At 45.0% G+C, this 15,133-nt stretch overlaps 1 protein-coding gene across 2 annotated transcripts in view; it reads left to right on the plus strand.

The window, feature by feature from the left end:
* The window catches only part of CABLES1 (Cdk5 and Abl enzyme substrate 1), a 55,046-nt gene that overhangs the window by 21,077 nt on the left and 18,836 nt on the right, over window positions 1-15,133 (plus strand). Inside the window, exons 2-4 of one of the 2 annotated variants that reach the window (XM_027451946.3) lie at window positions 425-496; window positions 2,581-2,673; window positions 8,816-8,893. In XM_027451946.3, coding sequence (XP_027307747.1) covers window positions 425-496; window positions 2,581-2,673; window positions 8,816-8,893 — 243 coding nt within the window. The remainder of the gene's footprint in view (window positions 1-424; window positions 497-2,580; window positions 2,674-8,815; window positions 8,894-15,133) is intronic. The other variant, XM_027451947.3, reaches the window with a different exon arrangement.

Consider the following 15,133-nt stretch of genomic DNA (forward strand, 5'->3'; position numbering starts at 1 on the left):
TCACAATTTTATTTCTGTGAATGTGGGGAGGGGTCTGACTCAACCGTAGCAAACTGGTTTAAAACCCAAATTATTCTGTCAAAGACCCTGTACTTAAGATACTGCAAGCTGTAGCACAGCAAGTGAGGGGCTGCTGGCAGGTGGGTGTTAAACCTTAAAGAAAGGAAAACCTGAAAGCCCAAACTAAGGAGAAGGACCTGTTGGGAAGGTGGAGTTTGAGTTGCTGTTTTGATACAGGAGTTTGGTTCTGATTGGAATCAAATGGATTTAATAAGATAAGCAGAAAAAAAAAGAAACTTGGTTAATAACCCAAACATACGGCTCAGATACACAACTCTGGTTTGTGAACCTTTCTAAAGAGCAGCTCCAAGTACTTCGTTGTGCACTCTAACCGGTGGCGATGTTTTGTGTTTTTTCCCTGCAGACGGCGGCTGATCTCCCAGCGATCTTCTCTGGAGACTTTGGAGGACATTGAGGAAAATGCCCCGCTAAGGAGGTGATTTTATTTGCTCCCTGCCTGGTTGTTTGTCTGTGAGGCACATACGTGGACAGGCTTGCTGTCCCTGCACGTGCTGAGAAGCAGCTGAATGTACACATTAAGGCATTTTTCATGTTGGTAAAGGTATTATAATGTCACACACCCTGTGAGGTGGTAGGTGATGGGAATTACATGGTTCCTGGCTGCTTTATTAAAGTAAGCCCTTTAAGGTTAGTAATTTTTTAGCATCATTATTGTTTATGGATTTTTAAGGCTTCTCTCAGCACACACATCTTGTTTCACCAGCCAACGTCACTGTCCCTGCGTGCTGATTCGTGGCTGCTGCTTCATTGCTAAATCCTCTCCCATCCACGTTACATCATCAGCTTCCTTGTGGTTTCACTTCTGCGTCCAAGAGGCCACAGCCCCTCTGGGGACTGCAGCAATTAGGCACCCGGCAATCCTCCGGAGTGCTGGAAAACGGAGCAACTGTTGTAACAGCTCAGAAACGGGCCGATCAGTAATCTGACCAGCATGTGGTAGGCTTCCAGGTCAGCTGTTCGGCTAGGCAGCAGCTTAATTTTGAATGTCTCTTTATCCCGGGCCCTGTCACTCAGCTGGTTTATGCTGGTGTTTAGCCTCTGGCCTTGTTTACCCACACGCACCTTGGCTGTCTCTCCCCACCTTGAAGCAAAGGCTTCATAGCAGAGGCTCTACCGGCTGGCCCGCTACCAAGCCTTGATTATTTTTACAAAGCTCACTGCTGAACGCTTACCAGCGTGTTGTGAAGCGTCCTCATAAATGATTCAAACGCGTCTAATTGGCAAAAGATAGAAGCAAAGCGTGGCTGGCGAGGCCGCGTTTCTATTTGCTAATCTGCAGAGCTGTTGGTAGCACCGCTCTCTCGGTGGTATTTTCCTGCAAAGAAGGAAACGAGCCTAATTGCAGCCATAGGGTGAGGGAATTGCGGGGATTTGACCAGCAGGGGAAGGCAACAATAGCACGGTGGTGGGGTTCCCCCCCTTGGGGCTCTGGCCGGGCATGGTGATGGCATTTGGGGACGGCAATGGGGACTGGCAGCCCCTGGTGCTTGGGACCAGTAGGCTGCGGTTTCAGTCCTACAGAACAGCCTCATGAGGTCAGGAAGCTGAACTCTGTCTACATGTAGGAGAGGATGGGGAAAAAATGGGCTCGTGGGGTCCCCTGCAGCAGAGAAAGCTGCTTCTCCCTTCCATCCCATGGAGGATGCAGTGCCTGCAGCCCTGGCTGCACACCGAGCTGGGGAGTTATCGCTGCTGCCTGTGCTCTGTGACTTGGAACAGAACAGCAACAAGATGAAACGGAGAGAGCTTTCACAGTGTGCGTTGTGCTTTCAGTTGATTAAAAAGAGCAAGGCTGGAAGGAGGGAGGGAGCGCTGTTTGTCTCGTCGCTCCTTCCTCTGGCAATTCCTTTCTCTAATTGCAATTTTAAGAAGTGTGTTTGCATGTAAAATAGATTTAAGCGTTGATGCTTTGAGGGGAAATTTCTCTCTGAGGTAATTCATTTTATTTTCTGTTGTTCTCTATGCTGTCAGGAACGTGGAAAGTGATATTTAGAGTTAAAAGCAAATACAAATTATCCTTGTAAATAAGAGATTTTAAGTCTTTCTAAAATTAAAACAAGAAAGAACTTTCCTCAGCAGCTCCCTTATCAGTAGCCAAGGAGGTTACAAAAGTGTGGGTGTTGGTGTGAGCAGAAAAAAATGCAGAAAGATGTACCAGGTTTTGTTTTACTTTTTTTTTTTTTTTCCCTCCCAAAGCTTGGGCTAAGCTGTCACAACGGATTACAGGAAGTTTTATTTCACTGAGATTTTTTTATGTGTTTTTCTGCATGAAGGGAGGGGTGGTGGTGCCTTTTCTTATTATTATTTTAAATATTTTTTTTTATTCAAGCTGTCACATTTCCAGACTTATTGTCTTCATTGTTCTTGCTGATTCCTAAAACAGGGTGACTCGAATCATTTGTCTAGTCTTTCCTTCCTGCCTTTGTGTAGACTTCTCAGCTGTACAGCAGGGAACTCAGCTCTTTTTTTTTTTTTTCCCCCAACCGATTTGTTTTTCAGATGTCGGACTCTCTCAGGATCACCCAGACCAAAGAACTTTAAGAAGGTCCATTTTATCAAGAACATGCGGCAGCACGACACCAGAAACGGCAGGTACTGTGCTGCTTCTGCAAAGGCAACTCGTGGGGCACGGGGGCATGGGGAAGTTCAGCATCCCCCTGAAACAGTGCAGCAAGCACTGCCTGTTACCAAATGTATAGTCAATACGGGCCATGAAAGCAGTTTGTGAAAGTGCAGGCTCCTTTCTTGAGTGAAATCCAAGTCAAAGGCAGTGCTAGCTGATTTTTAGGACCTGTGTCTCCATAATACAGATACCTGTGGAAAAGGAAGATCAGTGGTGCTGTCAGGAAGCGGAGCATAATCTGGTTACAGCGCTTTGAGGATAGTGCCAGGTGCTAGGAGTGAGAGGCACATGGCTGAACCTGCCTGGAACCCGTTTAGCAATGGCTGAGTGATATTTCAACAGCTATTAGCGAGTGCAAGGGTAAGCACAGGGTTCGCTGGGTTGTCAGGGCTGCCTATTGAAGGAGGCTTACCAGACAAGTGACTCAAGAAAACAGCTGGAGGGAAAGGTATTAAGATTATCCCAAGTCTTACAAGATGAATTATAGAAGTGACAGGTTCTGATCACACCATTGTGTCCTCCCAGCTGCAGAGCGCTCTGTAAATGCACAGGTGGGGATGGTTGTGACAAGCGGGATCCTTCTTTTCAGGGCAGACGTAGGCAGAAAGGGTACGTGGGGACACCAGGAGATGTATGGAAAGGTGTGGCTGTGGCCACACGTGCACCCTGCACTCTGATGTGCAGTACCCAGATTGCAGCCACAGGCACCAGTGGTCCTGCGCAGCAGCAGACAGCCAAGATTTCCCTTGCTGCAGTGGCATAGTGTCTGTCTTCTTCCCATCAACCAAGTAGGTTCTTTATTCCAGTGCCATCCAGCTCAGAAGAGAAAATAATCCCTCCTTGCTTACAAAGACATCTGTGTTGTGTTTTTTTCCTTCCCCAGCCTATTTCCCTTATGCCTTATGATATTATTCTTGTCCTTCCAAACCTGAATAGGTTACCTGAGCAGGTTTCACATAGACAGAGCTTTCCTGCTGAGAGCTGACCCTTGCACATACCTGTCCTCGTACAACTGTAGTGGCCAAGAACCACATCTGGGGAGTGATTTGTGGGTCTAGTCGGTGATTTTAATCAAATGTGGAACAAGATCAATAGAAATTCTGACATAACATCGAACCACGGTTTTTATGAATTGAATTCCGGGAGGTGTCACTTGGCTAGAAGAAAAATTTCCTTGCCTTTATTCTCAGATGTACGACTGAATGCAGTGAAAGGTAGTAATCAACATCAATACTGCAGAGCGTGGCTCTGGGAGATGAGGGTTTTTTAGAAACAGCTTTTGTTGCAGGCAGTCGTGTGCAGAGCTGTTGACTTGACTATTGTCTGACTAGCAGACGATTATTGTCTAAACAACGAATACATGTGTAATCAAACTCTTAAAAAAAAAGCTCTCTAATTTTAGCCTGGTTTGTGCATAAATATATGCGTGCTCTAGGAATTTCTTACAGCAAAAAAAAACTCCACACTTATAAAGTATTATGCAAATTTCACAGAGAATGAGTAATTCCTGAGATATGCATATAAAACAAAGGCATAAACTTGAAATATTACCTGTCAAAAAACGAAAAAACACTTGGTTTGTAAACGATCTACAGAATCACTCATTTTCTCCAGCCGTTGCAAAAATGTATTTGTAGGTTATGTGCAGCATTTTGTCTTAATTTGTGTTACGTCACTCATTATGTCTGATAACAACAGAATATTTTTGTAGCTCAGAAAACACAGCCGAAGCTTTTGTTATTCAGCTGGCTCCTTATCTTTATCAGCAGACACAGTTTTCCAGAATATTTCCATAATCATAATAAGGATCCCTTTATCTGCAGGACAGATACAGTAAGAACAAGATACACAGCTCGTTAAATGCTTTCCATCCTATGGACAAAGAGCCACAGCGATGTTAGCTAAAAATAAAATGTAAAGGCAATACTTTCTGTCTCCCTGAAGCTGGCTGAGTCCAGCAGTAAGTAATCTGAGCACGTACCCTGCTTTTCCAGGGGGGCTGGATGCTGTTGCAGTCACTGCAGTTGGCATTCGGGCTGAAAGGGGCCCCTGGAAATTCAGTTCAATGTGCTTCATGTACTCAGCCCCAAATCAGCAGAGGTGCTCAGTCCCTTTGGACCTTTGATACTGGTGTCCTCCACAGCTCCTTGTGACACAGAGGAGCCCCAGGTATTGCAACGGATGGGAAATCCTCCTGGCTCTCCTTCCCTTTGCCCAGGACCTCGTCCCAAGCAGCTCACGTGTGGTCATGCAGGAAGGCTGAGCTGGGCTCCCTGAGCTGTCTGAAACGTGCAACCCTTCGGTCGCTGCACGACAGCCTTTCATGTGGCTTGACTTGAGGAACTCAGCTTTGAAAGCATCCACACTAGTGTGTTTTTTAGCAGAGGATTTAAGAGCTAGGCTTCAAAATAGCTAGTGCTTTCAGTAATTGTTTCACTGGCACCAGACCAAGTTGTTCCACTGGCACGTGGCCAGGTTTCACAGCAAAGAAACATGCGGTGTGGGTGACAGCTCAGGGCTCCTTTTCCTTTTGTGATCTGCCCCTTTTGGGGCTCTTAACCTCTGACAAGTCACTGTCCTGTAGTGCTGAGAGCTCTTCCCCTCCCAGCCCTGGAGGTGGCACGTGTTGAGCAGCGATACTCCGGGTAGAGCCTTCGGCAGTCCTGCACAAAGGCAGGACAGGCTGTGGTTAAAATTAACAGCTCAGGTATTTGAGCACTGAGGAAAAACCACCTGTACCCAGACCGCAGCGTATCAGCGATGCCTTGTAAGGCTCCCTGTTGATAGGTTCGTGCGCTGGTTAAACCAGTTTCTTCAGATTTGTAGGATGTGGCTTATTAAAGGAAGGGGAAAATTAGGTTTCCTAGACTGCACTATCAAAGCAATCTTGTGAAGTAAGACAAAATAAATTTGCCCATTAAAAGACAAAGACAAGGCAACCCGTCCTACAAATTAGCAAATGTAGCCACCGGTGTGTGGTTTCACCCTGTGAGACCTAGGGACTTTACTCAGCGGGCTTAGTGGTGGTCCCTTCCACAAGCTGTGAAGCAGAAGATGTCCCATCTAGCAGAAACAGGCCACCAAAATAGCAACGTGAGCCAGCTGAGCAAACAACCCAGGGTGAGAACGCGACAAGAACATTTCTGGGGTCATCCTATATAGCAGTAAAACAAGACCCCTCTCCCAGTCCGTGCGATTTCTCGTTAGCGTAGGATTCTGTGCCAAAACCGAGCAGGACCCATAAGCTACGAGAGGTCTTGCTGCCCTTTTAACGGTGGTGACGCACCCGTGCACAGCAAGAGGCTGGCTGTTTGTGTGTCCTCACTACTCTCAAACAGTTTTAAATAGGTCCAGCATAAACCTGGGAGGCTGTAGGGTGACGTCCAGATCTGTAGTTCGTGTTCATCCTTGCCTGCAGGGGAGCAAAGTCTTGCTACTCAGACGTTTTCAGTGACATATGAGGGCATTACTAACAGCTGAGAGCCTTGTGCTCTGTAAATTTTTGTAGTTTTATAGTACATACCTCATTAAAGAAACTGGGAGGTGAGCTTTTACAATCCCAGACAGCTGCACGTTGTCAGAGCTCTCTTGCAAAAGAATGGTTTCCCAAAGCTGTAGCAATTAGTACAACTTTTTGGTAAAATGAGAGAGTTAGAGAGTGGAAACCTTTTCACGAAGTAATTTTAAACGTGTCTACATGGCACAATGGCAGTCAGGGCACGTAAACCCACTCTGAGTCAAGCTGCTTCTGATATCCAAGATAGCTCAATCACAGTTGCACAGCATCGTAGACACTGATGAAGAGCTGAAATCCAGAAAAATGCTTTTCTCTCATAAACAATAACTCTATTTTCCTGAAGAGCAGCCAGCTTCCCCCACACTTTCTTCTCCAAAGCATGCTTTATGACACATATCTGGATTTTCTGGTCCAGCAAACCACTGTCAGCCCTCAGATTTATTTTGTTTCCACACATATCGTCAAACCTCTGAATAAAATGCTGTTTTATCCCTCTGTGATCGGCTTCTGACCACTGCCATGCCTGGTTCTCTTCCAGGCCAGCTCCTAAGTCTGTTTTGCACCAGCCTCCCTCCAGTAGCTCTGCAAGCAGAGGCTTTGTGGCAGCCTGGCTCTGGAGGCCCTTGCTAGGAGAGGCCGTGCACTTATTTCCCTCTCTGGAAGATCTTTATGTAGTCGAGGTCCCTTTTCATGGAAACAGGGACAGTGTTTGATTCCCAAGGGAAAGAATTCTGAAAAAAAAATAGAGGCTGGGCTGATGCTTTCTGTTTTCTTTCTGATCTGATTCCTTCTGATACACACAGCAAGTTTCTGGTGATTTCCCATTGCTGTTTCCACTGGAAGACGTGGAAAGCACCAGTTTGTTTTCCTTCAAGAGGGCTTATTTTTTAGGGAGTTGTAGGGCATCAGTGGAAGAGCTGGATTTCCAGAAGCAGCCAGAGGGAGTGGGGGAATATGCCTGGTGGGTGCTGTGGTTCTCTGAATTCCGGGAGGCCTTCTGATGTCAGCCTTGAAACGTGTGCCAAGTTTCATACATCAGCAAACGAGGCTTTCAGTGAACAAGCAAGCTGTTGTGAGTAGCAACTCTTCAGCCATAAACAGTGGCAAGCACAAAATTAATCATACGCCAGTTTTTGTTTTTTTCTCCTTGTGGCCTGCCTTTCTCAAATGTGACAAAATTTTTCTCCCTGCTTTATAACTTACGGCAGCACCCTGGGGACATCGTATCAGATATATTTGCCATAGGTAAGGGCTGTTACAGAACTCCGTATCTGCTGCAGGAGAGTTTCCTAATGTTGTACGTGGGTTTATTATTAGAAACCCTTTGCTATTAATGGATAAATCCTGCTTTGCTTTGAAATACACTTTTAAGAAAAAAAATAAAATCGCTATAATAGAATGATCCAGGAAAAGGAAAATTGATCATTCTGCATTTTTCCAAGGAGATAATACTTGCATGCAGCAGCTCCCTGGGGAACCTAAGCCTTTTCCAAGAAATGTGACTAAGCCAAGCTGCTCCCATAAGTAAACAATACCTTAAAAGAATGTAAAAGGTTTAAGATTTAGAGATGTATATGGTGATTTTCAGACAATAAAGAACAAAATAGATTGCTAGGGTTTGTCATCCAACGTTGACCAGTATAGGACAAAAATTTGGGTGAAATCCCCTCACCACAGAGAGCCGTGGCAGACAACATCGGGAAAATCAGTGCTGAAGAGCAGAGTGAGGAAGTGAAATAGCCCTGACAACCAGCCTAGCAATAGGTCCTGGCACTCTGGACCACAGGTGGAGACTTTCAGGAAGGTGAAACACAGGTAAATTGTTACACTAACCAGGTTAGAAGTGTATGAATTACCGTCACCAGATCTTAGAGGGATTTGAGGGGACGTAGTCTGTCAGCCAGTTTTAGGGGAAAGAAGGGTCTTTTTCAGTGTATGTTGTACAACTGCTGGGGTCCTGAAGCTAATGAGGAAAGCTGGTATATTTATAAATAATCACGTATTTATTGCTATTGCATATCTTAACATTTTGATCAAGTTTCTCTCGGCTTCTTGCCCTAAAACTTGAATTATGTCCTAAAACTTGAATTATGCTGCTGTTGGAAGTCCGTGTAGCTTTATGGAAAGTGGGCCTCGACCTCAGGGTTGTTCTGATGTAACTTGATGATATGTCCGAGGCTGATGGCTCAAGGTTATAGTGCAGGTGTAAAACAGATAGGTTGCTTTAAGGTATTTAGTTTAATGCCACCCATATTGCAGATGATGCAGAGATTTGGAGCCTGGTTGAAAGCACGAGGTGTTTGCTGTTAGGGCCGCCTGCATTCTGAGATCAGCTCAGTGCAGGCAAACAAATCACACTTTCATGTAGCCAAATGCTGAGCTGAGTAATGAACGAAGGCAAGCCATCTTCACAGGAGGAGGGATCCAGTCCTGACAGCTAGTAACGGAGACAGACGTGCTGGAGGAGAAGGGGTGAGGATGGTATTTTTGTGCTGATGAATTCCTCGACAATGACACCTGTTGCTTTGTTGCTTATTGTGGCGGGATTTTTAAATTTTAGTCTTTGATTTCTTTTATTTTCTTTTATATTTTAGAATAGTCCTTATCAGCAGCAGAAGATCCTTCTGTAGCATATTTTCAGTGCTGCCATATCGAGACTGTACCCAAGTCGGGTATGTATACTTATACACATCCTATGTAGTCTTTCTGGGCCTGCATGTAGAGCTGGGTACGGACAAGAGCATGACAGAGGCTAACGCTTTGAAACATCTGCTCCGAGAAGGGAAGAGAGGAGTGCATTTAGAAACGTTTGCATCGTGGGTCGTTACCAGGTTAAAACTACAATCCTCGCTTCCCAGTTTATTTATCTGTGCTGTGGTATCTTCGGTTACTAAACTGGAGAAAACTGGCCTCCTGAATTCTACATTCGTGAAAAATGCCTACAGCCTGTATTGTTTCTCCTGCCTTCACCCATCTTTGATAAAACATGCATTTTAGACAGCGCTTTTATTTTATAAGCAGTGCTAGCTTTCTGGTTCTCCCACATGCCTATGGTGTTTGTATCTAGACTTGCATTACTACAGAGAAATAATTGAATCTAACCATAATGGCTTTTCATTGTACTTGTAGGCAGTGGTCAGATCATTCAGTTAGTGAAAAGAGAGTTGTGGTAATGCTGACAGATTGTTTTGGCACTGATGCCATCCAGATTCTTAGCAGCTCTGAGCAACTTCCCTGGAGCTGACTGACAGCCCTGAAAGTGCTGAGCCACTGGACCTCTGACGGATATCTGGATTTGAAGCAGTTTCTCCAAAGACTGAGAAGGCTTTTTCCTCTTGCAGTGAAACTGCAGAAGTGGAGGAAACTGGGTTTAGCTAGGAAATGTCATCTCGCAGTCTCTGGGGCACGACCTGCCAGGGGCCGTGCTGGCGGCAGCTCCGTGCCTCTGGGGCAGAGGTTTGAAGCGTGGCCTCCTGCCAGCGAGCTGAGAGCTGCCTGTGGCCGGCGTTGGCTCGGTGCCTGCAGGGCACAAATCTGGGGGAAATATTCAGATGATACGGGGAGGTGGTTTTGAAAAACCCACAAATAGAAATGAAATTCATCCAGTGCACAAAGGGTGAACGTGGCTCAAATTTTTTCTGCCATCTATTTAATTCTGGAGAGTTGTTCGCCACAAGCTGCTCGTGCATCAGTAATTCAAAACAAAGGGAGATTATTTTTAATGCAGACAGGAAAGGAGGTACCTGTGTAGGAAAGCTGACTTGCTCTCCTGTGTCTTACAGTAAAATTTTTCCCATAATTAAGCAGGGATGACACATCAGGCAAATCCTTGACAGACTGGCAGCTCTGTTCATTCTTCTTCGGTGCACTGTCATTCATTTATGGTCATTGCCCTGTGGAAATTGCCTCTTTATTGAAAACTGAATATATTTTGAAATGCTGATGATTGGTTATATCTTCTAAATTACAGCAGTAATGAACCCAGCTCCACGTCTAAATATTATTTCAATATATAATGTCTCGTACCATGCTTGCAAGAAGGGATTGGGGTGAGTAGATAGAAAATGCCTGCACACAGCAATCCAGCCCTGCTTTCTAGGTTAAAAAGCCAAGATTAAAAAAAAAACAAAAAAAAAGCCCTCTGTCTTTCTTCCAAAGCATCAGAGGAAGAGAGAAACAATTAAATGGCACCTCCTTCCAGGAACAGCTGGTGCGAAGAACAGACGAGGCAGTATGTCAGGAACTGTAGCCGCTCTGTTCGGGCTGCACAGCGGCTGCTGACTGCTTTGCACATTTTGGATGCGTGGTAGGAGGGGGAAGAGACATCGGTACCTTTTTGAAGCTTTGCAAGGACAGCACCCTTCAGCTTTGCTTTCTGGGTGTCTCTGGATCACTGCTGCAGCTGTTCCGACTGGTTTATGGTCTGCAAACGTCACTGAATGGGTGAGGAGAAGAAAGAAATAAATCCAGGGAACTTCAGGCCTGTCCTCAAATGAAACAGAGTGGATGGAGTAAGCCCTGGCAGGAGTGGGAGGGCGGTGTGGACATGGAGGGGACACCACTTGCTGTGACAAGGAGCACAGGGCAGAGCTGCTGCTGCTTCTCCACCTCCGCTCTGACTTGCAGGCTCCGCGGCCAGCAAGGAAATCTCTAGGCACAGCTGTGCCCTGGGGAGGCTGCCAGCCCTGGCTGTGTGGCAGGCAGCAGAGAAGAGTCCTCCTGTACCGATGCTGGCAGCTGAGCTGCTCCAACAGATCTGTTAGAAAAACCTGCCCGAGAGGCAGCTCCTGCCGACACAGCTGAGTGTGAAGGGAAGCATGCTCCAGAGCAGTGCAGGGGTTGCTGGTGAGGGAAATTATTTGCTCTACTTCTCTCTGTTTTGTTGGAGAGAAGCAAAAAGTATAGAGAGTGATGTGTTGGGGAGAAAAATAAGTCATGAACAGTCGTTATCCCTGGAATTGTGTGTCCTCAGAATTTTGTCCATACCTTTTATGTGGTGGAAAACTAATGCTCTAGCTTACAGTGCTTTTCTGCAAGAGGAAGGGGAGAATTACCGCCGAGATTCATTCCCAAAGGTTTCGAGATGCATTCCTGCTGCTGAAACCACTGAGAGGCAGGTACTTGTGTGGATCTGGGCCGTAATTTCTCCTCTTCAGGTCTGGTTACGGTGAGGCTGCCCACATCTTTGCAGGTGGTGTGGTGGCAGGCCCAGCTTCGCCAGTCTCCATGGCCAAGAGCAGGGCAATGGATGGGAGCAGAGTTTGCTTTTCTCCCCCCATCTAGACCACCAGAGCAGCTGCACGAGCAGGCATAGCCAGGTGAAATGAGCGTAAGGGAGGTTGTACAGCATGTCAGGAGCTGAAAGAAGCAGGAGTCTTGCCAGCTGCCTTCCCTTGGCCTCTGAAGTCCTAAGTTAGCAGAGCCTGTGCACTGCTTAGTGGTGGCTAAGGGCAGTGATGAGGGAGTTGCTCCATACTGTGAACAATGTGATAGTTTTATTGCCTTTCTTATTAAATTAACACACACGCAAACTCTCATTATCGTTACAGGCCAGTCTGCAGAGGCATGTATTATCAGAAGCACTGCTAATACTGGCTGAATGCTTGCCTTTGATGATGCTTTTATGCCATTTGAAATCATTGTGTGGTGCACAGGTTAGTGGTAAGGCAACTCAGGGGCTGCTAGTAGAGCTGCAGAATCACTTTGGCAGCTGATACTTTTTTCCAATGTGCTGGAGATCTTCGCAGCTAAAAGGTATTCACAGGCTGGGTTTTGCTGCTGAGCAAAATCTTGCTCACCTGTGAAACGTGCCCACACGTGGAAGTTACCAAACGGGGATTTTGCAGTAATGTTGACAAACAAAACTCCAATTCTCCATTGCTTATGTGCTCCTGGGGCTTCTTTAGGCACCACTTCTCCTTTGACTTTGACAGTATAGTTCTGGCAATCCTCTTGGGCGATGTTGGAGGTGCTCCACGTGGCCTGCAGGACTCAGTGGTAGTCCGAGAGCAATCCAGGTCTCATTCATGTTCTAAAAGCCTGAGCATTTCCAAAAAAAAAGGAAATGATAATGTATGTCTGTCATTGTTAATGGTGTTATAAAGGAGGAAAAAGGTACTGTATTGTGCTTCCTCCAGGAGAAAAAGGCAGTGAAGTTGGTTGTTTTTATAATTCTGTTGCTTTGTTATATTTTTTTTTCTTTGGCACATGTCCTTATGGCTCATAATTTAAAAACATGTTTTTGAAAAGGGGCTTTTTAGGCTAGGATTTTGTTAATAACAAAAACTAAGCTTTATTATTATTATTATTATTTTAATTCACAGATTATAATCATCCCTATCATAGCATTTTATTCTGTAATGTTGCTAGAGCCTTTTAAGAGCTTCCAAGTTTCTGTAGAGCTCTGCCCAGAAGTTGAATGTAAAGGAGCCGGGGAAGGAGGAGAGCTGGAGGTGTCAGAGGGATTTGGCACTGCAATGTGGCTGGTTTGACATTCAGCTATCAGCCGTGGGGTCAGAGTGGCTGACTGTCACTGAGGCTGGAGGCAATGAGCTGGAGTACAAAAATACCAGAGCATCAGATAGTGCGTGTCACAAAAACAGCCAATTCGCCTCGTGTTGTATTCTTCATGGCACTGAATTCATTAAGGGGTTAGAAACTTATCCTGCAGAAAGGATAACTGCTGAATATTGCACTTTGGTAGGAGAATTATAAGAATTATTAAGCCAGATATAAGAATTTATCTGGCTAAACCTGCCTCCAGTTAAGGAAAATAATACGGTATCAGTAATCAAATGGACTGGAACACGGAAAATCGATCGTTCTTCTGAAGTAAAGCGTTAAGTCAGTAGATAAAAAGAATTTGTGTCCTTCTCAGCACTGCTGCAAACCAGTTTCATCCAGTTTCTAAAGATAAATCATCACCGAATTTAACTTTGCCCATTGAAGTCCTGACAAGAACACTAAGGAGTTCAATGATACGACGAGCAAGCAGTTTTCAATACCATCATCCCAAATAACGTGCAGCCACAGCGATCAATGAGCCCAGAGGCCAGGCATTCCCAAAGGGTTTCATTATCCAAATCCTGAAATCTTTGTTCGTCCTCAGTGTTTAAACTGGGGAAGAAAGCCGTATGCAAAATGAGGCAAAAAGAAACATCTAGATGAGCTTGTCTCACACACTGCACCTGAAACACTGCACCTCACACACTTATGGAAGGACACCGAAATCCGTGTGATTTTTTTTTTCCTACACAGCATGGCATTTTTAAACTAATCATCTCACAGGTGAATTTTATAGATCCACCATTAGCTCATTTTTATGAGGTTTCCTGTTCCCTTAGATTGAAATGAAGTGATAAATCCCAAAAGCTAACAGGCTTCAGTTCTGAACTTTTATTCCGTGTCGGGCAAAACATCAAGACAAGAGCTGACACGCTGACACCTGAATATGTCTGGAGAGATTAAAAGGATGCTGGCCCATTAGAGCAATCTTCACCTCCTTTCCCGGTAAATTGCAGCTTGAGATGTTGTTCTAGCAACACTAATGGCAATTAGGATCTGAAAACTCGCAGTCAATTAAAGCCAGCAGTCTCAGTCAGTAGGAGCTCTGCTGTAGAAGTGGCGGGCAGCACATCTTTTCCAAAGTTTTCGTTGTCCTCATCCCTATAAACGCAGACAATAAGTAGAAATTATTTACAGTGAGGGATAAGAGCAGGATTTTTTTTTTTTGACATCCCATGAACTGCCTTTGTTTTTGGAATAAATCCGGGCAGTCAGGAATCACTAAGCATAAAGCACAAACACAAAAAGGTTGCATCTCTAAGTAACGCATATCAGGTTCCTTTCGCAAAAAGTAGAAGGCTTTTTCATGCATCTAGAAATGTGTTTAATATTTAATGGACTCCTAAATTATTCACGAGTTAAAGTGTTCAACTGTTGCTGTCACTTAAAGAGCAAGCGCCCAGCAGGACTCTTGCATGGGGCTTTATAGATCACGTCAAAGCACAGGGTCTGGCTCATTAAAGAGATGTTCTATTCATGAAAGAGCAGGTAATGCAGTTTATATTCACTTATATATATAATACAGTTTATATTCAGTTTATGTTCTGTTAATCTTTGCCAGACACAGGCTGAGAATTCCTGTTTTGATTCTCCTTTACCTGTTCGGTAAAACTTTCCACCATCCCCCAACAACTTTGGATTCACAAGGCACCCAGTACCTTTCAGGAAAATGAGGTGGTGAAACTAACTTTCCTTTTCTCCCTCAGTCTTGAGTGTAGTTTCCAACACTACCCAGGAGCATGCTTTCTGGAAACGGTATGCACAAACAGAGCATGGGCATTTATGTAAATCAGGGTAACTCCCCAAACATTACCAAAAACTGGGGTCAAGTTTTTTGCCTCCTGTGGAAATGGCATCCTGATCTTGCGATTTCCTTCAGCTTTCCCTGCTGGAATAAAGTAAAGCTAGCAAAATTATGTTCCTGTGACTTAATTTAGCTTTTCAGCATCTGCTCGAATCGCTGGAAAATTTTGCTAAAAAGCACTTTAGGAAAACAAAACCCAGGAAAATCAAAAACGAGGAAGAGGAGGAAGGAAGTTCTCTTCGCTTAAAAGCCTATTTGGCAGGGGCCATCCTTCCGACTCTGAATTTTGTAAACAGCTTTTACTACTGCATATCGGTTTGTGCAGTTCCTCGGTGCCACTGGTAATGTAAATAACTTAAACACTTGATTTTCTTTCAAGTTCCTGTCCCACACACGTGTGTAGGGCCTGTTGACCATGGTGCCACGCAAGGGCTCAGATCCTGAGAGCAAATGTGAGATGTTTCCTAGCTGGCTTGGGGATTTGGGGGCTTTGGTGAGGAAGAAGCTGTGCTGGGGCTCCTCCAGAAGCAGGGTCGCAGCCCTG

The sequence above is a fragment of the Anas platyrhynchos genome, chromosome 2, assembly GCF_047663525.1.
Source record: "Anas platyrhynchos isolate ZD024472 breed Pekin duck chromosome 2, IASCAAS_PekinDuck_T2T, whole genome shotgun sequence".
NCBI classification, from domain to species: Eukaryota; Metazoa; Chordata; class Aves; order Anseriformes; family Anatidae; genus Anas; species Anas platyrhynchos.